Below are 26411 nucleotides of genomic sequence, written 5' to 3' on the forward strand. Positions count from 1 at the left end.
TTCATAGCTGACCTTGTCAAATGCTGCAGAGGTCTAGCAACATCAGCAGTGCTAACCCACCTTGAACCAGATGTCTATGGATATCATCCATGAGGGCGACCAACACTGTTTCCATCCCATGGCCCTGATGGAAGCCGGACTGGACTGGGTCCAGGACAGAAGCATCTTCCAGGAAAGCCTGCAGCTATTCCACCACCACCCACTCAATCACCTTACCCAGACAGGATTAGTTATATAGGCCAGAAGGTGGACTGAGGAGGAGTTCCATGTTTGGAAGTCAGGAAGCTAAGAAATGAGAAGGAAGTGAAGGAAACATGGAATAGCCTTGGAATGAACAATTTGAGGGGAACATAGCTGGTGGAGGAGAAAGAGGAAAGGAAGAACTGAGGTGGATCTCTGAAGATACATGGTATAGCCTACACTGCATCTGATAACAATATGCCCCAGGTCCCCAGATTGGTAACTGTGGGTGCTATGGCTCTCACTAATCCATTTCCTGGTGCCTGCCAAGTTTTTGTAGAGTGTTTGGGGCCAGGGGGTCTTTTGCCCAGTAGGCCTTTTAACTAGTCGTTAGCGATCTGATTGGCTTTGCAGACTTTTTAAAATGTCGCTTCTATGGAAGCAGCCACCACTGCACGAGGATATTCACTGTGTGATTGAAAGTATGCAAAGAAATATTTTAAACAATATGTTCATTTTAAAAGGCATCCTGTTAAGCAGAGCTTTGCCTGAAACGTTGAAGAGTTACTATCTGAGTTAGGTATAACCTCACTCCTTGAGATTCTGTGGTCGGTTATGTTTCCCGTGGCAGCCATTTTGTGGCTGGCTCTACCTACCATGGCAGCCATTTTGTGGCTGGCTCTACCTACCCTGGTGGCCATTTTGTGGATGGCATAGCTCCTATGGCAGCCATTTTGTGGTTGCCACCAACACCCTATGTCAAAATTCCAAACACGTCCACAGGGTCAAAAAGATCAGGGACCCCTGCCATATGCCCTGTTTCCACCATCATTATAACATTGTTGTGTGGCTACACTATGAGGACAAAAAAGCAAGGAGGATGAGCCATGAAACCTTGCCCACACTCAGTCTCTCAGAGCGGGACCACAAGTGACGCCTGACACAGGTTGGACACTTGCCAGCTTCCCTCAAGTTCTGATGGGAAATGTAGGCAGCTTGGTGGAATGTTGGACAAGTGACAGTTGAAAAGTCCATTGGACAGCAGTCGGAGAGCCAAGCTGCAAGACCAGGATGCCTACATTTCCCACCAAAACTTGAGGGAAGCTGACAAGTGTCCAACCTGTGTCAGGCATCACTTGTGGTCCCGCTCTCAGCCTCTTACCTCACAGGCTTTTATGACAAGATAGAATGGAAGGATGGAAAGCATTGAACTTCTCAGAGGAAGGTAGAATTAAAATGTACTAAACAACTGAAATGACAACTCCATGACAATCAGTCTCGGATCATCAAGACACTTTTTTCAGGGTCAGAAAGCACACATGCTGAGCTGTCCCCGTTTTGTGTCTTTATGTAAACACTTTTTTGAGGGCATTAAATGTTTTTTTTTTTATTGTGTCAGAGATGGAAATGTAACTAGACTTCAAAATTCTAATCAAATGCACACGAAACCTAAACAGAGATTTATTCAGGAATATTAACCTTTTAAGTGTGTGCTCCTTTAATTGCTATAACACTTGCGGTAGTGCTTGGTTTGTGCCCCACGAACCAATTGGAAGAGACAATTTATTAGTATAATTATGAATGAAGGAGGCATTATTGTAGGGCATTCTCGGCTGGAAGCAAATTAATTGCAGGCTTCGTTCAAACATGGACTCGGACAGCTGCCACACCGCTAGAAAATAGAAACATGTGGCTGTTTGTGAAGTGGCTACCCACATAGCTTGGAGTAGGGAAAGAGGGTTGTGGGCTGTATGGCTGAAATCAGCCATACCATGTGTGAAGTGGCCGCAAACACAGTTTCCCATGTGAAAGAGTAACCAAAGAAATCAGCTTTCTTGTTTTCGAGTGCAGACCAAATTGTAAGAGTGGTGCATTAATCTTATTAGGGCTTGTTTCATAGAGAAGAGAGTAACTGGATCTTAGGTGAAAACCTATGAGATTAGAGCTTTGGCAGGCCTGTGACATGCAACTAGGGTGGCCAACCTCCAGGTAGGGTTTGGCGATGTCCCAGAATTACAACTGATACAGAGCTCAATCCCCTGTGATACAAATAGCTGTTTTGGAGGGTAGACTCTTTGCATTATACTCTGTTGAGGTCCTTTCTCTCCCCAAACCCCACCTTCCCCAAGCTGTGTCCCCCAAAACTCCAGGAATTTCCCAGCCCATAGTTGGCAAGCCTACTTGCAACATTTTGGACTCTTTACAAAAGGTACATGCTAAAGGTTCGCATGATGGGATGTTATGGGGACTGACTGAAGTTGATATGGTGGCACTGGCAAATGCATATAAATACCTGAAGAGGCTTTATATTGAATCAAACCATTGGGGTATCAAGGTTTGTCTTGCCTACTCTGACCAGCAGCAGTTCTCTAGGGTCCCAGATATTCCATACCTCCTACTAATGGACCCTTCCTTAACCGAGATACTGGGGATTGAACCTGAGACCTCCTGCACACGATGTTCTACCACTAGGTAATGGAGGACACATGACCTGAGGATGCATAATGTGGGAAAGTCATAAGTTAGTTCTTGGCCATGCCAGAATCCATCTTGGTGGCTGATCTGAGTATCTATCTCACATTAGCTTTGCCTTCCTTTGTTTGCTGCCCTTGGTCACTCTTCACCGTATATGTTCAACTCAACAGGAGTTTGGTTTGACGATCTCCCGTTCTCTTTCCTGCTGTTTGTGGAGTTCTTTGTCATGGGAGCCCATGAGGGGGTTGTAGAGTTACAAGGTCCCCTTGGCCACCCAGCAGGAAGCAGGGGACCTGGCACTTACCTTGTTGCCAGTCTCATGATGATCCTCGCACCTGTGCAATGACGTCTGGAAAGTGACGTCATCACTCAAGGTGCGGGGGCATGCATGTGCTTCACAGCGGGCTGATTTTGGCCTCAAATGGGCAAAAACAGGCCCGTTTGGGGCCAAAATCAGCCCGCTGCAAATTGCAAGACTGCTCTCAGGTGGCGCAACAACATCACTCCTGGGAGTGACTTCATTGCGCCATCCCAGGAACACACCCAGGAAGCCCATTCCTGTGCCTCCCCCCCCCGCCAGACAGGTAAGTGGAGGCGGTGGGCAGAGGGTGAAAGCGGGGGATCCCCCACCACCACGGGGGGAATGGGATCCCTAGGGGGTTGCCATCAGTGTGCTCAGATGTGACTTGATGACACTTTACACACACACACCATCTCCTATAGAGGATAGCTGTCTGTAATTTGGAGGTCGGAAGGCTGTAAAGAAAACTGAGCATTTGAAATGTGTAAATTGTGGGAATATCTTGGTTCAATCAGAATACTTTCCTCACAGGGATGTTATGGGGATCAGATGGGGAGGAGAGCCATGCATGCTGCACTGGACTCCTTAGAGAAAGCGTGGGATGAAAATGCTTTAAAGAGATGCAAACAAAGTATTGTAGACAGGAAGCAACATCTCCCTGTGAAATGAAGATTGCGAAATTTACAGAGGAGGCTCTCGTACTTCCCTGGCATAGGAGTGAAATGAGAATTTGTAGAAGTGCTGTCTGAAGGAAGCCTTGGCTGTGCGTTGAGGAGGAGTTGGGGAAGACATTGGGCAGCAGGAAAAGAGAGCAGTCTCTTGATTTGAAAGTGATATGCCTGTGTTAAGGGCAAGCCACTGTTTCAGCGTGGAAGAGAAATATATAGCTAAATTACATATTCTGTTGCCCGTAATTTGCATAGCGTTTTCGGGGCTCGCATTTATTTTGTTATTACACTTGTTCTCAAATTGGTACCCTCAAATGTGACAAATTGCAGGCAGGCCTTGGGGAAAAAATTGTACTAGGCACCTGCAAGCAGTGGATTTTTGCTGTTGTTTCTCTGGGACAATTTAATATACAAAATGTAGCTTCTCCATTCTCTACCGGCTCACAGCTGCCTTTGTGAGCACTTTTCTCCCCGACATATGCTTCCCGTTCCTCGGCTGCTATCATCCCTGTTAAGGTTGCCAGGCATGGCATGGCCTGGCAACCTGCAGGAGAGTCAGGGCAGCTGTCTAGTGTTGCCAGCCCACCACAAGGGGGCAGAGGATGCCCTGCTTCCCCGCCTGTGCCACCTGTCATTGCCTAGGGGAAGAAATAGCAGGAAATGGGGGGACTTCCTGGAAAATGCAGGCCCTTTGTTAGTGACATTGTCACATCACTGGCGATGTGCTGACATCACTTCCTGTATGCCCAGAAGTGATGTCATCATGTCACAGGGTGAAGCTGTGATATTTGAGGAAAAAACAAAGAATGTTTGTCCAAATGTTAAAGCGGTTCCAGTGTGATGGTGACATGATGATGATATTTCCAGAAGTGATGTTGTTATGTCACCAGCATTCTAATTACATTTCTGGTGAGTACCTGCAATAGCTACTAAGTTCTTCCCTCCGTGGTTCCCCCTACCAATTGCCATGGGAGACCTGGCAACCTGCAGGTGTCAGCAACGACATTGCATCATTTCCAGAGAAACCCAGAAGTGACATAATGTGGTAGACTGGAACCACTAACCCATAGGCAGGCCTGTCTCACCTTCTTTAGCATCTGAGAATTAATCAGTGGCAGTTCAAATCTCTGCCTAGCACTTGACAGCCACCCAGTTCTTTCCAGCTCAAAGAGGGGCTTTTATTCCCTCTTTCTGGTATCCGTTTCCACCATTTGACCTTTGTGACAATTGCCTGATGAGAATTGCTAAGACTCTTCCCCCCCCCCCCGCCTTGGCTTGTTGTCTAAGGCCTTACCTCGCACCCAAGTTTCCTGCTACCCACTTGCCCACTGGAATGGGTGTAGCAATTTGCCGACAGACCCCATGCTCTCCTCCTGGTGCCCATTTCAAAATACTGTGTTTGAGCAGTGGAAGTCTACGTGGTACAGAGAACAGCTACCAGCATTTAAGAATGAAAAAGTGTTTATTAAAAAAAGAAAATATTTACTCACACATACTTTCATGCACAGCAACAGATTGTAAGTGGCCCCAAAAGAAAGACGTAAAAACCAAATTCCTCTGACCATCGCGGTATACATGCCCTAGCCAGATCTTATTCTAAGGCAAGATCTTTTTTTTTTTTTTAAAAGAATTTTTATTGGATTAGAAACATATAATAACAATTATAATCACATTCTTTAATTTTTTCTAATTCTAACCCCCTCCCTTTCCCCCCCCCTTTTATTGACTTCCAACAGTTTTCCAACCCCCTATCCACTTTCCCTTTACTCCTTCATATTTATTTTATTTGTTTATTATAATATACTTTCAGATTCTTCTAAGCACTATTTCCACTTCCTTTCACCTATAAATTGTCATATAAATTGTCATATAAATAAAATCCTCTTAATCTATCTTCTTCATTAAAACTACTAATAATATTCATTTTGATAACCTGTGTTTTATCTTACTCCTTCTATTCTCTTCAATATGGGACAAACAATTTGCCCCCCTTTGTACATCAATTCCAATACTTCTATACACATACTTATTATACACACTTATTGTCATTTACTTAGGCTTCTGTTCTATATATTGTTCTTTATCTATACATATACCATAAGTCTAACAATTAGACCTATCTTTGAATTTACGTATGTATGTATATATTCACTGTATGTTATACGGTTATCTTTCCAAAAAATATAGATTAGTTAATTTCTATCCCATTAATTCTCATAGTATCAACGCTATTGCTACTTAATATAATACCTAAAAATCATATAAAGTTGCTTAGAATTTTTCCATTAACTCTCCACCCCCTCGGTATAGTCACTTCTCTCCTCCTGTGTACCTCAATAATTTTCAAACTGCCACAGTTCTCCTCCCACCTCCCATTTTTTCACCAAATATTGTTTCAGCTTTCCCCAGTCCGTGTTAAACTGCCCTGGACCAAGGTCTCTCAGTTTTCTTGTCATTTTGTCCATCTCCGCCATGTACAGCAATTTGTAAATCCAGTCCTCAGTAGTTGGCACTTCTTGTACTTTCCACTTCTGCGCATACAAAAGTCTGGCTGCTGCCGTCATATAGAATATCAATGTCCTATGTTGTGCTGGGATGTCTTCCATTCCCAAGTTCAGTAGCAGGAGTTCTGGGTTCTTGTTAACTTGAAATTGTAAAATCTCACTCATTACTCTTATTATTTCCCCCCAGTACTGCCTAGCTACCTCGCAAGTCCACCACATATGATACATTGATCCCTCATGTTTTTTACATTTCCAGCATTTATTAGACATATTCGAGTTCCCTAGCGCAATCTTCTTTGGTGTCAGATACCAACGGTAAATCATTTTGTAAATATTCTCTTTAATATTGGTACATGTCGTGATTTTCAATGTATGTTTCCACAAGTATTCCCATGCCTCCATTGTTATTTCTTTGTTAAAGTTTATAGCCCACTTCACCATTTGCACTTTGACTGTCTCATCTTCAGTATACCATTTTAACAACACTTTGTAGACCTTAGAAATTTCCTTTTGGTCTTCTTGTAAAATTACTTTCTCTAATTCTGAGTCTTCCATCCTTATCCCTCCCTTCGCACAGTCTGAGTAATAAAGATCTCTAACTTGTCTATATTGAAACCAGTCGTAGTTTGGAGACATCTCTTGTTGCGTTCTTATTCTTATTTTAAAGGATTCTATTTGAGTTATCTCCTTATACGTTAAACACTGTTGTTCATTATCGACCGTTCTTGGATCTATTACTTCATATGGAACCACCCACGAGGGAATTCTAAGGCAAGATCTTTAATTTAGAAGGTTACAGCTTATTGAGATGTTCCCAGTAAGAGTGTCGGACTAGGATCTGGGAGACTCGGGTTCAAAACCCTGCTCTACCATGGAGGCTCACTGGGTGACCTTGGATCAGCCACACACACTCAGCCGAACCTACCTCATAGGGTTGTTTTGCAGATAAAATGGAGGAAAGGAGAATGATGTAAGATATTTTGGGTCCACATTGGGAAGAAGGGTGACGTATAAATGAAGTAAGTAAGTAAGTAAGTAAGTAAGTAAGTAAGTAAGTAAGTAAGTAAGTAAGTAAGTAAGTAAATGATGTCTTTCTAGGAATTCTGCAGTAAAACCATAAAGTTTCTGGAAGTTCCTAGAGAGGACTGACATCACTTCTGAATTTTCCCCAAGAGTGAGGCCGTTCCAATGACCATTTTAAATTTTTTCCAATTTTTTTGATCTATTATATTTTTAAAAACCTGCGGCAGATGATCCCTTGCCCCCACCAAGGTGAAGACTGGCAAGTTGGGTCCATTTCTCAACTAGGAATAGGAGTAGAATTCAGGGCAGACCTAGCTGGGCTGGTCCTACCTAGGCTGCAATCCTAAGAGTGCTTTCCTGGCAGTAATTCCTCTTTGTCTAAGATGGGCCTGCTTCTAAGTAGACCTATTTGGGATTGCTCCCTTAGTTATTTGAAAGGTGAGCCCCACCAATCTAGTTTGGGTTTCAATTGACCTTTTTCTTTGTATCAACTGAAAGCAACATAATTAGAATATTTAAATTTTATCCTTCGTTTTCTTTCTAGTTTTGTGCTTTTGACACATTTTATTGGTCTGGATTGTGGTAGATTATAGCAGGTGGCTTCATATCATCCAGGAGGGGGCTGGATGATATGAGTTAGAATTCTACCTCCAGCTAGGCATTATTCTGAGTTTTTCAACCATGATGTTTTAGCCCCCTGTTAATATCTCTGATTTATTCAGGCACCATTTTTTCTTGTTGTTTCCTCTTACTGAATTCCTCCTTTCCCCTAAAATGTACACATCTTTCCACATTATTTACACTTCAGTACATTCTGCATTCTTGTGTATAAATTATGGATTTGAAGCTATACATTCCATGTAAATCGTGCATAAAGACTGTACGACAGGCATAGACAATACAAATTAATTCTATTGTTTTAAAAAAGCAAAGGGCTTAATTGAAACCATTAACAAAAAGAAATCATGTGGGAAACATTTACTCATTTCTGTTCTCAGATAAGTGCCCACTTTTGCTAGAAGGCCCCTTTGACACACGCACCCTCCGTGTCCCTGTTCTTCCTACCACGAATATACAGCAGTAGTCCATGATCAACAGTGAAATCCTAAGCAGAGTTACTCCAATCTAAGCCCATTGAAATCAGTGGACTTAGACTGGAGTAACTCTGCTTAGGATTTCATTCTAAGCCTTCCATATTCCGTGACTAAGAGCGGAACCACAAGTGACAAAAGGCACAGGTTGGACACTTGTCAGCTTCCCTCAGGTTTTGATGGGAAATGTAGGCGTTCTGGTCTTGCAGCTTGGCTCTCCGACTGCTGTCCAATGGACTTTTCAACTGTCACTTGACCAACATTCCGCCAAGCTGCCTAAATTTCCCATCAAAACTTGAGGGAAGCTGACAGGTGTCCAACCTGTGTCATTTGTCGCTTGTAGTTCCACTCTAAGCCTCCCCCCTCTGTTGTGACATCACAGCAGGTCAGCCAATGATTAGAGGTGTGCACTAAGCAAAGGCAAGGACCTGTCATGTATGTATTGGAGGTCATAGTTTCTCGTTCTTGTGTAGTTATGCAAGCCAGTGGTTTTGCAGCCGATTGTATCTATTTGCAGGATAGATTCGCAGCTCTTTTCCTCAGTAAGCCAATCTAACATCGATGCTTAGGTTTCTAGTACTGAATATTATGGTATTTGGAATGCATTTTCATTGAGAAAAAATACAGATTTGACCATTTTGTGGTTTCTAACTATCACGTTGCGTTTGTCTTCCCATTCTGAAGTTAAGATTTTTGAAATCCTTTAGGAGTCAATTTCAGCCAGATAGTAAATAGATTTCTCCTGTTTGCTTTCTCATTGTGAGAAATTCCACACTCATTCAGCAGCAATGACTGAAGCAGTTTACATTTGGGCAGCTAGCAGGAGGATTGGGGTCTGGGACATGAACAAAATGGAAGTGATGCTGATTGGGAAGGTAGAGATCTGGAAAGACTTTGTGCTCTCCTCTTTCAATGTAGTTTAGCTGACTCCTCCTTGGTTAGGAGCCTAGGATTCTCTAGCATTGCTGCTAGAGAAGTAAGTAAATGCAGCTGCAGAAAGACCTTCTCCCAACTCAGACTAACCCGGAAGATGGCGCATGCACAAAAATGTTGCTGATCCAAACAGATTGGCAGCCACCAATGTCACCAAGTACTGCTTATTTGTTTGCGTTATACAATTTGTGTTTGGTTTAATTGTTTAAGCAATTGCTCACCAAGGGATCAGTGGCACAGCGGGGTGGAGGGTGAGGGGGCAGATAGAACTCCATCAGGCTATGTGAGAATGTGCATGTGCAAAAAGTTGAATGTGCAGTACTGTGCTATTAGGAACAGTTGAAGTAGCCTGAACAGGTCCATGAACAGTCCATTGAAAAAAACGAGTAACTATTCCTGAATGGCAAACAGGACATGAGGCAAACCAGCAAGGTACCAAGCATCCCAAACAAGAGCAATAAAATAAGATTCATATAATCATCTGATTCTTTTGCTCACAAGGAAAGTCATGAGCAATTTTTTTTAACCACCCCATGAACTAAATCAGGGGACAGATGGAGCTCTTTTAAGTTGCAGATCTGGATTGAAGATCACCATTTGGCCAACTCTCCTCTGAAGAGCCAGTTTGGTGTAGTGGTTAAGAGCGGCAGGACTCTAATCTGGAGAGGCAGGTTTGATTCCCCACTCCTCTGCTTGAAGCCAGCTGGGTGACTTTGGGTCAGTCACAGCTCTGTTAGAGCTCTCTCAGCCCCACCCATCTCATAGGGTGATTGTGAGAATAATAACACACATTGTAAACTGCTCTGAGTGGGCGTTTTGTCCTGAAGGGTGGTATAAAATCAAATGTTTGTTGTTGTTGTTGTTGTTGTTGTTAAATAGCATAACAACAATGTTCTCTCTTTTTTTAAAAAAATAAGCAAACTACTTGAAAGCCCTCAATAGTATTACTTTGATGTCATCATCCAAAGCAAAAAGAAGCAACCATTTCTGAATGACTGGACTTCTCTTTTGCAGAACTGCTATTGAGCATCCAACACTACTTCCTCTTAATAATGTAAATATTGAACCATTTCCTGTCTGTTATTGAATAGCAGTGAAGAAATAAGGGCATTTCTGACTGGGCCATTATTCACCGAAGATGTAAGATCAATGATCTTCAGCTATTTGTGGTCATTTAAATGTCCCACAGCAGTTCCCCACTTGAGTACAAAGGAAGTACACTCTGTTTCCCTGGTTGGAATCCGTGCAGATAACTGTATGTTTAATCCCTTCTCTAAATACTACCACTTAATTTTGTGTGGACACTTGGTTTCTTGTAATAAACTTTGGGTTGTAGTAGTAAAAAGCCATTATTTTATGTAGACTTATAATATGAATGAATGTGTATGACAAACAGATGCTCTATATAAGTTGATCCATTGAAAACAGGTTCAGTCATTAGCTGCGGGCAAGCTCATGGAGGTAAACGATTCCAGGCATGCTCTGCTCTTGTAGCCTAGTGCTCAATTTGTGTGATGTTGAGAGTGAAAGAGCTAGGATTGCCAGTCCCCCATTGGGGGCAGAGGATCTCCCGCTCCCACCCTCCATCCCCTGCCCCCACTTACCTGGCCAACGAGGGGAATGCACCTCCTGGGTTGCTCTCCCGGGCCACACGGTGTGCTCCAGGGCCACACAGCATGCTCCCGCACGCGCAGATCAGCCCAAATCGGGGCGGAATCAGCATGGATTAGGCCCAAATTGGCCCGGATCAGGCCACTGTGAAACATGGGAATGCTCTCAGGGTGGCCCTGGCCCACACAATGACATCACTTCCTGGAAGTGATGTTGTTCCAAAGGCTGGGAGTGTGTGCAACTGGTGAAGAGAAGGTAAGTGCTGGGCCTCTCACCCTCCGCCTAGGGGTGGGGTGGGACCTGGAAACCTTAGAGAGAGCTAACCATAGACATTTCACTATTCTAGCCTTCAGTTCATGCGAAACTCAATTGTACTTGCTAGAGCCAATGTATTGTAGTGGTTAGTGTGCCAGATGATGACTTATCCCACAAAGTTGTTGTGAGAACAAAAAGAATATGAATTTTGGCAGATCAGGAGAGGGAGGGCAGGAAGGGATTAGTTGGTGCTGTGCTCTCACGGCCCTTTCTTATATGTCAAGGGTAATGCCGATCACCACTTTGGGTTCAGGAAGGAATTTTCCTCCAATCCAGGTAGGCTGGGAATCCCGGAGGTCTTTTCCCTTCCTCTGTGCATAGAGCAGGAGTCACTGGGGGAGCAAGGGTGGGGAAGTAGCTGTGAATTTCCTGCATTGTGCAGGAGGTTGGAGTAAATGACCCTTGAGGTCCCTTCCAGCTCCATGTTTCTATGAGAAACCCATGTAACTTCCCCCTGAACTCCTTGAAGGAACAGCTTGGGTCGGTAGATTGTGATTGACTCTCAACATGCAATGAAGTGGAGGTGCAAGAAGGGGAAAACGGGACCTACACTTGTGAAGGTGCACACGCACAAGAGGAGGAAGGGAACACTTATCACTGGAGTCAAGAAGCAAGATGTTTGATGGTGCCTTCCCCCCCTCAAATTCTCACTTTATGTTAGACATTAGGAAAGGGAGTGGATTGTAGCTTCTATTGCTTTTCTGAAATCAAGTGCAAAGGTACCACCCATCCTTCCTCCATGTCCCCAGTGGGACATGAGTGAAAAGAGTCTCCTCCAGTCACTTTGCTCTGGGATTTTGCAGAAGCATCGTGACGTGAGTCTCGGTGTTTGAGCTTCTACAAATCCCACCCACCCCCAGACCCATGTTCATGTGTCAGAGATCTGGGAGAGGGCAGGATTGTGAGATGGGTTGTGGGTCAGCAATACTTGCTTGCTTGCAGAAGCTCATAGGTTCCCCATTTGAAGGAGACTGCAAACAGTAGCAGCGGTCGGGAAGGACCTTGCTCTGCCTATAACTAGCAGGGGCTCTCCATAAACTGTACTGAGCTAGACAAGCCAATTGTGTAACTCACTAGAAGGCAATTCCATGGCATCTTCCTACCATACAGGATCTTTCCTAGCTCTCCTCAGTTTGCGGAGAATATGGGGGAAGGAATCTTTGTGCTGGTTGCCCAGAGCTGGACTAGTCATCAGAGAAAGAGGGCCAGCCATCGCTGGTGGGTGGGTGACCAGATTGTAGACACCTTCTCATTTGGACGAGCCAGTGCCTGCTGCTGTGGGTTTAGACTCTCCCCATCTTGGCACTGAACAGATGAAGCCACCTCCTTATGAGTCAGACCCCTGGTCTATCAAGGTCATGTTTGCCTGTAAGACTGACAGCCTCTTTCCAGGGTCCAAAGCACAAGTCTTTCATATAATCTGATCCTTTTACCCAGAAATGACAGGGCCAGCGCCACCTTATAAATGCAAAATAAGTGTTCTCCCTCTGAGCCATGGACCCTGGGCACTGCACCGTATGTGGATAGACTGTGAGGCTTCTTACTCATTCCTAAATGGAAATTTGGATTTGTCACGCTTATCCGCAGAGTGAATTTTAGATTCTCTGGCTCCCTCCCCCATCTTTCCCTCTTTTGTCCGTTTGAAGTAATGGTGTTTTGACTCCTGAACTCCATCACGATGTCCAAAACTATTACCCTCCTGCCACGTTCAAGTGAGAATTTGATCCACCAAAATTACGACATTTTGATTTGAGAGTAATTAGGCACATGAAAGATTCTGTGCTGCCGAAGTATGAGTCAGCCGCTCACAATTTTATTCACAGCAGATTTTTTTTTAAAAAAAAATGTTAACTGTTATGAAATTTCAATCTGGAGAGTAGGAGTTAAGATCTAAAGGTACAAGTTAGTTTTACTTAGTGAAAATATGAAAAATACAGAAGAATAAGATTCTAGGGTGTATCGAGTCCAGCACCGTTTCTCCAACAGTGGCCCACCAGATAACTCCGGGAAGCTTACAGAATATGATGATGATAACATTCTCCATTGTTCATCAAGTTGTGACTGTGAGATGTGGGAGGGAAAAGCACAAAGCTGAGCCTGAGATCAAGTAGATGAAGGAGTCCGTGTCTGCAACTGGACTGAAGTCAGTGTCAGGCCAGAAATCAAGATCGGTGAGGGGCTGTGTGAGGCTAGGCAGAAGTGTGGTTGAGATGATACCAGGTATGGATTCACAACACAGTTCAAGACAAGGAGGGTCATGAGGGTTTGAGTTGAGCGGCATCTTAGAGACAAACAAGATTTTGAGAGTTCAAGCTTTTGGGAGTCGGAGCTGCCTTGTTCAGACATCAGAGGTCACACATTCTTCACATCACAGATGGTTTGCTCAAACGAAGAGGTTCAGCCTGTACTGGAGTTAGCAGCTTTATTCCTCCAGGCTCCATCTTACTGGATGATTCAATCAGATGATCACAGCAGCTCTCCTTGGATTCCTCCAGGTGGCTTGTCCTTCCTCAGATCGCCATTTTGAGGCAGGGCACTGTGGTACACTGGAAATTGGGTCAACAGTTCAATCGACACTCTGAACAAAGCGACAAGGATGCTGGCCTGAAGCTCTGAATCTGAGCTTCCACATTCATTTTACATGCATTTCTATAGGAATGTCTATCTCAGTTTTCTCGCTGCTGGGGATTCGAAGCTGTTTGCAAAGAAACAGAAAACTATAATTAAGACAAAATAGAAAAGAGTCCAGTAACACCTTTAAGACTAACCAACTTTACTGTAGCATAAGCTTTCGAGAATCACAGTTCTCTTTGTCAGATCTGACGAAGAGAACTGTGATTCTTGAAAGTTTATGCTACAGTAAAGTTGGTTAGTCTTGAAGGTGCTACTGGACTTTTTTCTATTTTGCTACTACAGACTAACACGGCTAACTCCTCTGGATCTATAATTAAGACAAACAAAGAAAAACATACAATTTCAACCCCTGGACTGACCCTGGGGCCGCTGGGCAATTAAGCTTTGGGCTAAGAACAAGATTTGTTCCCTGCATCAAAGTCTCATACTTCTAGCCAGATCCAGGCTAAATGCCTGCAGCAGATAGGACTGCTAGGTGTCCATTTCCCTCCCGGACAGTCCATTTTTTTCTTGGAGTGTCCGGGAAAATGGGCTTACAGTACTGGGCAGCCCATCTTCCTGTGCACTGGGGAAGCAGCCGGCCAGTGCTGGCCCACCTGGCCTCCTGCCTGCCAGTGAGGATGTCACTTTCCAGAAGTGACATTATCACACTAGGCCCAGGAGTACACAATAGTGAGTGCCGGGTCCCCTGTCCAGTTTTTTTAAAGGCCATCTGGCAGCCCTGGCAGCAGAGAAGAAATAGAAGCTTAGCTCAGATCCCATTCAGCTAGCAGAAATCTTAAAAAAAAATATTATTGAAGTTATGGCGAGTCAGTAAATAACAGTAACTCCCTGATCCTAAGTAGAAATGCCTAAACCAAAGATTCCCCCCCTTCCCCCTTCCCCCCCAAAAACTTTTAAATCCTCCAGGCACATTTGGAATTATCACAAAGGCTGCTGAGCACAACTACAAAATGACTCCCAAAGGAGGCGGAGCCAATGACAAAATGGCTGCTGAAGGAGGTGGACCCACACACACAAAGGAAAGCCAAGTGCAGGGGAAGAGTGGTAATTTAAAATATATAATAGAAAGAGTGGCAGCTGTGGTGGCAACTGCAACTGAAACATTTTATTCGGCAAGCCAATCAGATTTCCAGTGGCCAATCAGAAGCTCTGCTGGGGAAAGAACCCCAAATAGCTCCACCCACTTTCTAAAAACACTTGGTGGGCTTTGTAAAAGTATTCAGTGTGTCCCAGGGCACCCACGGGCACCACAATGGGGACTCCAGACCTAAAAAGAGAATCCCAGAGTCTTGGTGCCTCCATCTGAGAGACCCTGGCTGAATCAGCACGCCTTCGGAGAGTCCCAGCGTTGCACTAAATGTTCGCTAAACACCCAGAAGTATAGCATCTTTCTAGCGCACATTGCGTTAAATGTTTGCTAAACACCTGGAAGTATAGTGTCTCTAGCGCGATTTCTGAATCTCGCTAGAAGGACGCTATACTTCCAGGTGTTTAGCAATCATTTAGTGCAACGCTGGGATGTGCCAAGAGCATGTGGATTTGCCCCCTGCCCCATTCACTTAAGTATCACACCTCCGATCTCTGGAAAAAATGAAGCCAGGCATCCACGAAAGACCTTGGTACATGAGAGAGGGCCAGTGTGGTGCAGCAGTTAGACGATAGTGCTGTTTTTTTAATTTGTTGTGGTTTTTATATAACACAGTAAACTTTTCTTGAAGACTGCAAAAGGCAGGATATAACATCTTTTAATATAATTAATACACTTTATTTACACTAAAATTGGCTGCGTTTAATGCAGTTCTCGTTATCCTTGCCAAAGTGATTAGGACTGAGCTTTTTAAAATACTAACGAAGTTTCCCTTCTGTGTATCTCTTTTTTGTTTTGCAGAGAGACTGCCACAGAGTTGTCTGGAACGTTACCAAGGTAAGCAAGCTGTTCCACTAAACCAAATCTGTGTGCTGGCTTTGGGGAGCTGCTGAAGGGAAGTACAGCCTCTCTAACTGAAGCGTCCAAGACAGCCTGTCAGGGGTTTAAGGAAAAGAGAACATTTGCCTAAGAAACAATCATTACGAAATATGTGTTTTAGAAAGAGAGCGACTGTGTCAGACGGAAACAGCTGCAGAGTGACTCTGAACAGTAAAAGATTGTATGAAATGTTTAAAAATGGTTTCATTTTAATGGCTTAGCTACTGTCTAAGGAAGAACGTCCCTTATGGTGGACCTTCTGCCTGGTTAGGCCTTGGAACACGTTGTTGGTGACTTCAGTTTGCTTTTTAGTGTTTTCTTGTTTTGTGGTTCAGCGATATGAGGAACAAGAATGGTTCTAAATATGTCAGTGAATCTCTTGAGGTGTCGGAAACCCAGCTTAATTTTGTTCCCCAGAGAGGTGGAGATGATTTGATCAGTCTTTTCCACTGTCTTCTCTGTTTGTTGGTTTTGGAACCTTTTAGTAGTGCTTCAAAGATGTTGGTTTGACAAGAGATGGTGAAGGCAGAAAGAAGTGTGTATACCACAGTGACTATCACACCACCATATTTGTGAAAGACTGTTGCATCAATCAGTATCTGTAAGTTGGACTGGTAATAGAAGTCATCTAAGGTTGGCAGTTTGCAAGGAAGCATGACCAAAGGATGTTCATTACACTGGGTCTTGGACTTTACACCAAGGAAACCAACCAGTGGAATTTATTCATTGGTTGGGACTAGAGATGGACACGAACCAAAAAAACCCCCAAACCATGTGGTTCACAGTTCATCAAATTTCATAAACCACAAACTTTCACAAACCTGCCCCTGGTTCACAAACCAGTTTGTTTGGTTCATGAAAAAGTCACATCCAGTTCAGAAAACCATCACTTCCAAGTCAGCAGAAGGTCACTTCTGGGTCAGCAGAAGATCACTTCCGGGCCAGCAGAAGTTCACTTCCGGGTCAGCAGAAGGTCTGCAGGAAGTCCATCCCCTATTGCCTAGGAAACTGATTGATTGGCACCAGGCTGTCTGCAGTGACGAACCAAAAAATGAACCAAATGAACCAGCCTCAAAGTTTGCGGCGGTTCGTCAGAAATGGGATCTGACGAACCATGGTTCACGAACCACAAACCGGCCTGGTTTGTGCTTAATTTTGGTTCATATTTCGGTTCGTGCCCATCTCTAGTTGGGACCACAACCTTGCTTTATTTTTATTCCAGGTTCTTGTTATCTTGCACTTGCCTGCAGCTCTGCTGGGCCTCCAGAAAAGACAGGCCTTAAGACCCATCTGGAAGTTCTTTAGAGAAACTACTGTTCTTGGCTCCTGAGAGGAGTAGAGTTCCACAGCTGGGGGCTTCATCACCAAAACGCCATTCCCATAGGTTCCCTTTTGACTAAACGATTGGATCCCAAAGGTATTCCTCTTAAGCCGATTGCAAATCTCACTTGGTTGATACTGGTAGAGACTGATCTTCAGCTACACTGCTCCTAAACTATTTAGGAATTTAAAGGTCAAAACTAAATCTCAAGTAGAGCCTAGTAACAAATTAGAAGCCAGTGTAGATGGTATATAATGCAGGCTTAACCAGATTTCTGTAGCAGATAAAGATCCTTTGGGCCAACTATACTTTCTGAACTATCTTCAGTTGGTTAGATGATTTTGCAGTCTTCTGGACTCTGCTCTTGTGAGCATGTAGCATTTATCTAGCAGTAAATTCTTTGTACCTTATGATAAATAATACGTTATGTTTACCACTTCATCCCAGTCATTTTTCCCCATCCTGTAAGTGAATTATCACTGTGTTAATGGACTTGCAACTTTCTAGGGTAAAACCCAGGAGGTACCCCTTCAGCAAAACAGCCACTGAGTAAAAACGTACAGTTGTGCAAGCATCATTTCTCATTTGGCCGCAGCATGTACGTTGTTATTCCACAAGGCTATTTTTAAATGAGCTTTCTAATGGGGGGAGGGGTGTTTGGTGAGTATTGTATTACAATTTGATGTTTATTCATAATGAAAATGTGTAACATGAAAACAGCGATAGCCTCATTGCAATTATGCTGCAGCTTGTTAACAAACATTTTAACAAGAATATTTATTAACCATGTCATTTTTTTGGTATATACAGAAGCAAGAGGAAAAGCTGGCTTAATTTTTTTTACACAGAGTTGGGTCTTTTTTGATTCTGCTAAATATTAGATATATGGATGGGGCATCTTTCTTATTTTGTTTGGGGGCATTTTTATTTCCTGGACACCGGCTTGGTAGGCACGTGTTGTGTATAAATTGTTGGTCTGTCTGTCTTGTCCTGTGTTTAGATTTCTGTGACTGTTTGATGGCTTCATATGTGCAGTAGAACAATTTGAAACAAGGCGTCTGAAGTTATTTTGTTAATGCATTAGTTAATTAAAGTTACTGTGTGACATTTTTGTGATTTATGCTTAGGGTTACCAGGTCCAGGTTGGGAAATTCCTGGAGATTTGTGGGGTGGAGCCTAGAGAAGGCGGGGTTTGGGGAGGGGAGGAGCTTCAGTGGGGTATAATACCATAGAGCTCACACTTTAGAGCAGCCATTTTCTTCAGTTGAACTGGTCTTTGTTGCCTGAAAATCAGTTGTAATTCTGGGAGATCTCCAGAATTTATGCTCTGTTCATTGGAGTTACAAAGATATGCTGACATTTTAATCTAGTGATGGGAAAAGATGCAAAACAGTAGCAGTTCTTGGTTTAAACACAGGCCTTTTTTGCACAGGCAATTTTTGCCACGTTTGGCACCACACTTCTTTTAGCTCTTCTCAGCTTTTGAAGATTCACTTCTGTTGTTTTATGCTTTTTATGTAATATTTATATACACCATATATATAATCTGTACATATAATATATAATCTATAATGACCATTTATCACAAAATACATCATGTGGTTTGATTCCACACTCCTCCACTTGAAGCCAGCTGGGTGACCTTGGGTCAGTCACAGCTCTCTCAGAGCTCTCTCAGCCCCACCCACCTCACAGGGTGTTTTGTTGTGGGGATAATAATGACATACTTTGTAAACTGCTCTGAGTGGGTGTTAAGTCGTCCTGAAGGGCGGTATATAAATTGAATGTTGTTGTTTTTGTTGTTATTATTATTATTATTACTATTACTATTCTTTTCAGAAGAATATACACTATGATGGGTACAGTAGGGTTGAATTATATCACATTATGCTCCTTGGAGTGATCTGTATGTTAAACTCTGCCTTTTAAAGTGGACTCTTAAAGTGGACTCCATGTGGCTTGACTACTTTTTATCATTTTAATGTTTGCCAAAGTTTGGCAGATGGTAGGGATGTAGAATATTCCCCTTTCCTTCACTTGAAGCCAGCTGGGTGACCTTGAGTCAGTCACAGCTTCTCGGAGCTCTCTCAGCCCCACCCACCTCACAGGATGATTGTTGTGAGGATAATAATAACACACTTTGTAAACCGCCCTGAATGTGATGTCAAGTGTCCTAAAGGGCGGTATATAATTCAAATGGTTTTGCTGTTATTATTATTATTAAAATGCAGGCATTTGGGGGGAGAATTGGTACAGGAAACAAAAGATGACTCAGAAATGACAAAAAAATCTCGTGCTCACTTTCCACAAGAGAGAAGTTAAACAGAGCCAGAGATTTTTCAGGTTGAAACATCAGGGAAGAGAAACTTGAAACCATCCCTGGAAGACAGTCGCATTTCTCCAGAGTCGTTTTATAACCATTTAGCAGCCTAGAAGTTCATCCAGTGTCATGTTGAAAAAAGGTGTTGAGATGTGTTTAGGAGTGGAGAGGGATGGTTCTTAATTACATTGGCTATTGTTAATCTCACTTGGGCCAGCAATTAACAGGCAATGGATGTAGTGAAAATAAACAGTCTTCCTCCTATTGGAAAGCAATTAGAACTAAATCTTCCCCCTCCCAAAGCTTTGAAGTTTTAAAAAGAGTAACTTTAAGCGTCTGCTTGAATGTGTGTCAGTTTTCTTCCTTCCTTTTAATAACCTTAATCTCTGGCTGAATTCTTGCCTCGGTTGAAAATTAAAATCTAGCAACATGTCACTTGACAAAAATTAGATTTATACAAGCAATATGTGTCTGACTGTAATGAGAATCAATAACCAAGCTCAGATTAGCACAGACATTTAGAGTTGGGCACATTCTGGCAGTTGAGAACGAGAGCTGAGAAATACCTTTTGGATGAGACCCGTCATTCTTAAAAGAAAAAAATTGTGCAAAGATATTCTTGTGTTCCTATTGATTGACAGATAAATAATGATCAATGTAGCCTTCTGATTTATTGCAAACCAAGATGTCATAGCCACTTAAAAAACCCTACAGTAATAACATTCCCCTTCCCTTAGCTCATCTGCTGTTCCTCTCACCAGAAAACCGTTGTTTAATATCATAAAATATCAGGATTTGAGTCCAGCGTCACCATAGAGACCAACAAGATTTTTCAAGAGTATAAGCTTTCGAAAGTCAAAGCTCCCTTCTTTAGATCTGAGATAGGAAACCCTTACTCTCAAAAAAATATACCCTGAAAATCTTGTATGGTCCTACAGGATAGTTTCTATGTTGTTTAATATGACAGGTTTAAAATGGCTTATGCTTGGTTCCAGCATTGCTTCAACTCCGTATTGAAATTCTTTTCGTTCCCCTTGGCATTCCTAAAGATGTTTTGATTGTTCTGGACCCTCCAAACCCACCTTAAATTTTGCAACATGTTACATTTATTAGTGAACCAGAGAAGAACAAAACTGATTTTCCCCGTCAAAGATGTGTCACCAATTTTTCAGCTACTGTGAAATTCCTAAGGGTGTTATACCTGAGGACCACCCTCTAAATCCTTTGCTTTAGGTCAGACTTCAAAATCCTCCTAGATAGGATAATAATTGTAATAATCAGGGCTCATTTTGAGGGGGAACGCACAGGAATGCAGTTCCGGCAGTTCCCCAAATAGGTCACATGTCAGGTGGTCCCACCCACCTGACTCTCAGCCATTTTGGGCCCGTTTTGGCCTGGATTGGGGCCAAAAGAGCCTGGATCGGGCCTCTGACAGGTGGTGGATCACTCTCCCACTCATCAGCAGCCCATTCCTGACCATTTTGGGCCCCTTTTTGGCCATTTGCAGCCCCTTTTTGCCATTTTGGACCCAATTTCAGCCCTGAATTGGGTCCAAAACAGCCAGAATAGGTGATGTCAGGGGGTGTGGCACATTCAAATCAGCTATACTAATGACACACTTCCGGTGATGGCAAGAGGCATGGCATATGCTAATGAGTTCTGCTAATGAGTTCTGCTAATGAGTTCCTCCAGCTCTTTTTCTACGAAATGACTCCTACTACTAATAATAATAAACAGTGGGAGGGGAGGAGAGTTTTCCCCTTTCTACTGCTGCACATGCAGTCAATACCTCTACATGGAGCAGCAGAATTGGGAAAATGTCTCCTCTCTGCATTGTTTTTGCACAGGGGAAAAAAGCTTGGAATAAAGGCAGGAGAACGATGGTTGTTGTGGGTTTTCCGGGCTGTATTGTCTTTTGGTGCTACACCTCTGAAGATGCCAGCCACAGCTGCTGGCAAAACGTCAGGAACTACAATGCCAAGACCACAGCAATACAGCCCGGAAAACCCACAACAACCATCGTTCTCCGGCCGTGAAAGCCTTCGACAATACAAAGGCAGGAGATCTTCCTCCCCTAGGGGCAGCTTTCTGAGCCTATTTGTATACTGGTTTTTTTAAAAATAGAAGCCAATCCATTAGGTGATGTGTGTCCGCACAGAGCATGGGTTGGCTCCATCGAGAACTTGTAAAAGAAGTAACGTGTGGAGTGACTGCCACTTGCCACTTGCAGGCAGAAGAAATGGGGAAGCTGACTTCACCATGCTTTGCTCAGTGCAGACATAATGTCAGTCCTGGTTAGTACAAACTATGTGTTGTAAACCCACAGTTTAAAAAATGCTTTTTCACCCTACTTTTGTGGATGCATTTATCTGCGGCGAATGCATTCATGCATACCACTTCATGGTGGTAAGAGAAACCCATCTTGGTTAAGTGCTAAATTTGCTTAGGGTCACTGAATGGCTGAGTTGCCTGGAATATGCCAGAGGTATCAGATCTTTATGTGGATTCGCAACCTTGGCAAGGGAGAATTGCTACTTACCCTACATGAGAAGAAATTGTATACCTTTGACAAGACGAGAGAAAGGCCTATGACTGTATAGTCCCACTCCATCTAGGGTTGCCAGCTCCAAGTTGGGGAATTCCTGGAGATCTGGAGGGTGAAACCTGGAGAAACCTGGAGAAAGTGGGGTTTGGGGTGGGAAAAGACCTTGGCATAGCATAATTCCATAGAGTCCACCCCCCAAAATGGCCATTTTCTCCAAGTGAACTGATCTCTGGCCTGGAGACCAGTTGTAATTCTAGGAGATCTCCAGCCACTACTGGAGGCTGGCAACCCTAACTCCATCCCAACTCCAATCCCCAGCATCTCCAGGGATGGAGATCTCAGATAAGAAGTTTTGGGAAAGACCTTTCTTTGCCTGAGATTCTACCACCATACAGAAGAGCCAGAGTAGGTGGGTGGATAGTCTAGCTTTGTATAAGGTAGCTTCACATGTTCTGTGATCTATGCATGGAACCATTTAAAACTCCCTTTGTCATTCATTCATGGAACTTAGTACAAACTGTTGCAAATAGTTCTTCTGTGGAGGTGTAGATTTCCAGAAGTAAGGACCATATGCAAAAGAAGCCCAGCTGTCTTGACTGTATCTCCTTTAAACTCTCAAGAAGGAGAATTGTCCCTCCCAAGAGAGACCTACGATCTATGTAACTCTCATGGCTTCCTTCTCTGTTCAAAACCTTTCCTTGTATAGAAAAAGGACGCCATGATTTTCTTCCCTGTTCCCTCATCACTCTGACATGCTGAATAAGATATATATCTTTTTCATAAAGACATTATTCATTGACTAGCAGCCAAGTCTGTTGTAAAAACAACGGGCTCTAGAAAATGGCCTACAGAGGGGTGGGCTGCTGTACCGTGTCTTCCTAGGTCTCTGGAGGGCTGCACTGGCACATCGGGCCTTCCCATCACCTCTGTGGCTGTGGAGGCAGCAGGAAGGCCCAGTGTGGAATGATGCCCCTCCCAAGGCCCCGCAGCGATGGAGAAAGCTGCCGCGCCAGGGCGGCCCTCCCAGAAGCCTCATTAGGAAGGCCGCACCATGGAGCCCTTGGGAGGGGTGTGGCGCAGGGCTTCCCCACCACCTCCGTGGCTGCTGCGTCTTCGAGTTTATCCTAGCATAGGCGAAATGTTGCCAACAATTCACTGCACTTGCGCCAGGATAAAAAGTGAATCGTCGGCAACACGGATTGCCTTTTATATATTAGAGATTGTTTGAAAGCCAGTCCAATGTTGTCACTTTAATTGTAGGGGATCATTTCATGTAGATTGTTGTGGGATTTCAACCATGTCTTTGGTGAAGGGTGTGTTTGTATGTGTGGGAGAATGTGTAACTTCAATGGTGTCTCGTTTGAAGAAAAAAAATTATTCTGGAAAATAAGATTTTGGATGAGTTACAAATAATTGCAAGTGAAGAGAACTGTCATTCGTGCTGCTGAAAAATAGAGGAAGGAAAGATTCTGTGAACAGCAAGTGCGTCTCCTCCCCTTGGGTGTTACTAGGCTTTCTTTTGCTTGGGCCAATGGGCACAACTTTCACCACTTTCAAAAGTGGTGTCTTAGGGTTTTCTCTCGGGCATGAGAACGTGGGTGTGGTGCAACTGCTTAAAGCTAATGGAACCTGTGGGCTTTTCTGCTGGACTGTGGCTCAGAAGAAACAAGGCATAGTATGTGTAGTCCCTTTAGAAGAGGTACTGTTGTTCACATTTACAGACTTGTGACCATTAATGTCTGAGGCAGGGTTAAGATGCAGTGTGTAAAATAAACATAGAACTGGGGTAACACACCCTGTCTGGTTTCCAGTTTGATTTGGGAAATCCATCAATTATTTGGTTGTTGTGGGTTTTCCGGGCTGTATTGCCGTGGTCTTGGCATTGTAGTTCCTGACGTTTCGCCAGCAGCTGTGGCTGGCATCTTCAGAGGTGTAGCACCAAAAGACAGAGATCTCTCAGTGTCACAGTGTGGAAAAGGTGTTGGCAGGTCGTTTATATCTACTCAGGAGTGGTGGGGTTGAGCTGAGTCATCCTGTAAGAGTTTCCCAGGGTGTGGAATGCTAATGGCGGGAGGCTTCACTGTATCCTGAGGAGGTTCTTTTGCATATGGATTGGTGCTTGATGTGCTAATCTTCTCCGCAGGGCTATTGTCGGGTGTAGAGTGTTTTGTTAGCCTGGTGTTTTTCAGAACTGGAAACCATGCTCTGTTCATTCTTAAGGTTTCTTCTTTCCTGTTGAAGTTTTGCTTATGCTTGTGAATTTCAATGGCTTCCCTGTGCAGTCTGACAAAGTAGTTGGAAGTGTTGTCCAGTATTTTGGTGTCCTGGAATAAGATACTGTGCCCTGTTTGAGTTAGGCTATGTTCAGCCACTGCTGATTTTTCAGGTTGTCCAAGTCTGCAGTGTCTTTCATGTTCTTTTATTCTTGTCTGGATGCTACGCTTTGTGGTCCCGATGTACACTTCAGAGGTGCTACACCTCTGAAGATGCCAGCCACAGCTGCTGGCGAAACGTCAGGAACTACAATGCCAAGACCACAGCAATACAGCCCGGAAAACCCACAACAACCATCGTTCTCCGGCCGTGAAAGCCTTCGACAATACATCATCAATTATTTTCTTGTTCTTCCAGCCCTGGTGCCAGCAACAAAATAAATAAATCAGTGGCGCAATATGGTGAGTAGGGCTGGCCATGAGTGGTGGTGCATGCTGTTAACATGGCAATGCAAAGGCATTGCCTAAAATTACCAGTCCCCCACTGGGGGCAGGGGATACCCTGCTCCCACCCTCCACCCTCCGCCCCTGCTTACCTGGCTGGCAGGAGAGGAATCTGCCTCCTGGAGGCACGTTCCTAAGTGGAGCTGTGCGCTCCTACAGGCCCGATCTTGCCCAAATCATGCCGTAATGAGGTCATATTGGGCCACTGTGGAGCATGGCAGTGCTCCTACACTCCCTAGTGGCCCAATTTGGGCCGAATGGGCCCAAATCCAACCTGATTCACACCCAATTTTGCTGATTTGGCCCAAATCAGGCCCGATTCTGTCCCCTGGGGAGTACAGGAGCACTCCCGGGGGCAGCTGCGGCCCACATGATGATGGGAAGTGATGTTATTGCACAGGCCAGGAGAGTGCATGCACTATGCACATGCAAGGAGGATGGGGGCAAAGGTAAGTGCTGGGTCCTCTACTTCCCGTGGGGAGGACGAGGGACCTGGCAACCCTAGCACTGTCATGCAGCATTGGTGTTACACCTGTATGTGAGATACAATGGTGGGTGCATGAGTTCAGGCACTCCATGGGATTGGAACCAGTGTTGGGAGCTGGGTAAGCAGGCAGTGTAATGATATTATGGAATATCTAAGGGTTCCTAAATGTTATGAGAATGACTGGAGTACAGGGCACTGGGATGCCATTTTTGGTGGTAGCCTAGGGTTGCCAGCCTCCAGATGCCAGAATTACAACTGATCTCCAGGCCACAGAGACAAGTTCCCTTGGAGATAATGACTGTGTTGTGGGCTGGATCAACACAGCCAAGATAGTCTGAGTTTGGTCCGAGGTCAGTGCACGAGTTCAAAGCCAGGTAAGAGTTTCAAGTCCAAAGTCCAGAATCCAAAAGCCAAGTCAAGAGGTCCATAGGTCAGTTACCAGTCAGAGCAAGGGCTATCCAGAAACAGAGTCAAGGCACGGTCCACAGGTCACACAGCAGGGCAAGGCAAGGTTCAGCGAAGTGGTTGCAGCAGGAACAGGATTCCAACGTATTGCTTCCACGCCTCCTGGTCTTCTGTGGCTGGGTTTTATAGACAAGCTGGGCTTGCAGCCAGCTGCTTGGGAGCTATCCTGTGCTCACTCCTCATCACTCTCAACAAGCAGCTGGCACCTGGCCAGAGGGTGTGCACTTTGCCTCCTTGCCTGCAGTTCAGTTCTCAGCTTCCGTCTACAGCGCTCAAAGGGTGGGGGTGAACCTGGAGGGCTGGGGTAAGCTAACTGGGTTTCACCTGCTGGAGCAGAGCTGGAGAGCGTTGGTCCTGCCTCAGCTGTTGGTGGTGCTGGCTGATCAGCAGGCATTCCCAGCTGGTCAGCTTCTGTTAGCTCCCCTTCTCCGGAGGAGTCCTTAGCTTCTGGCCATCCAAGGCTGGCTGCACGGAGCTCCTCTTCCCCTGAGGAGTCCTCACTATCACTCAGCCCTGGCTGACTCATGACAGGCTGCCTTGGAGGATGGACTCTATGGCATTATACCTCTCCGAACCTCCTCCCCTCCGCAGACCTCACCCTCTCCAGGTTCCACCCCCCAAATCTCCAGTTATTTCCCAACCTGGAGCTGGCAACCATGGTAGCCTCATGTCCTACATAGCATATGTCCATGACTGAGACACATGACTGATACCTTAGTTGTTTTTACTAATTGGATACATACTTTAGAATATAAATGGTCTTCATATTAAATCTGACAGCGAAGAAGAAGTCCAATCTAGAATTCTTTAGTATATGATTTCCGTCCAAAGGCCTGGATTTTATCTGCCTTT

The 26411-nt window shown here is 44.3% G+C and overlaps 1 protein-coding gene across 3 annotated transcripts in view; it reads left to right on the top strand.

Moving 5' to 3' along the window:
• CELF2 (CUGBP Elav-like family member 2) overlaps nt 1-26411 on the top strand; it is a 705040-nt gene that overhangs the window by 99436 nt on the left and 579193 nt on the right. For all 3 annotated transcript variants that reach the window (XM_054987889.1, XM_054987890.1, XM_054987891.1), the window contains exon 2: nt 15627-15662. In XM_054987889.1, the coding sequence (XP_054843864.1) occupies nt 15627-15662 (36 nt within the window). The remainder of the gene's footprint in view (nt 1-15626; nt 15663-26411) is intronic.

The sequence above is a fragment of the Eublepharis macularius genome, chromosome 9 (genome assembly GCF_028583425.1).
Source record: "Eublepharis macularius isolate TG4126 chromosome 9, MPM_Emac_v1.0, whole genome shotgun sequence".
Lineage (NCBI taxonomy): Eukaryota > Metazoa > Chordata > Lepidosauria > Squamata > Eublepharidae > Eublepharis > Eublepharis macularius.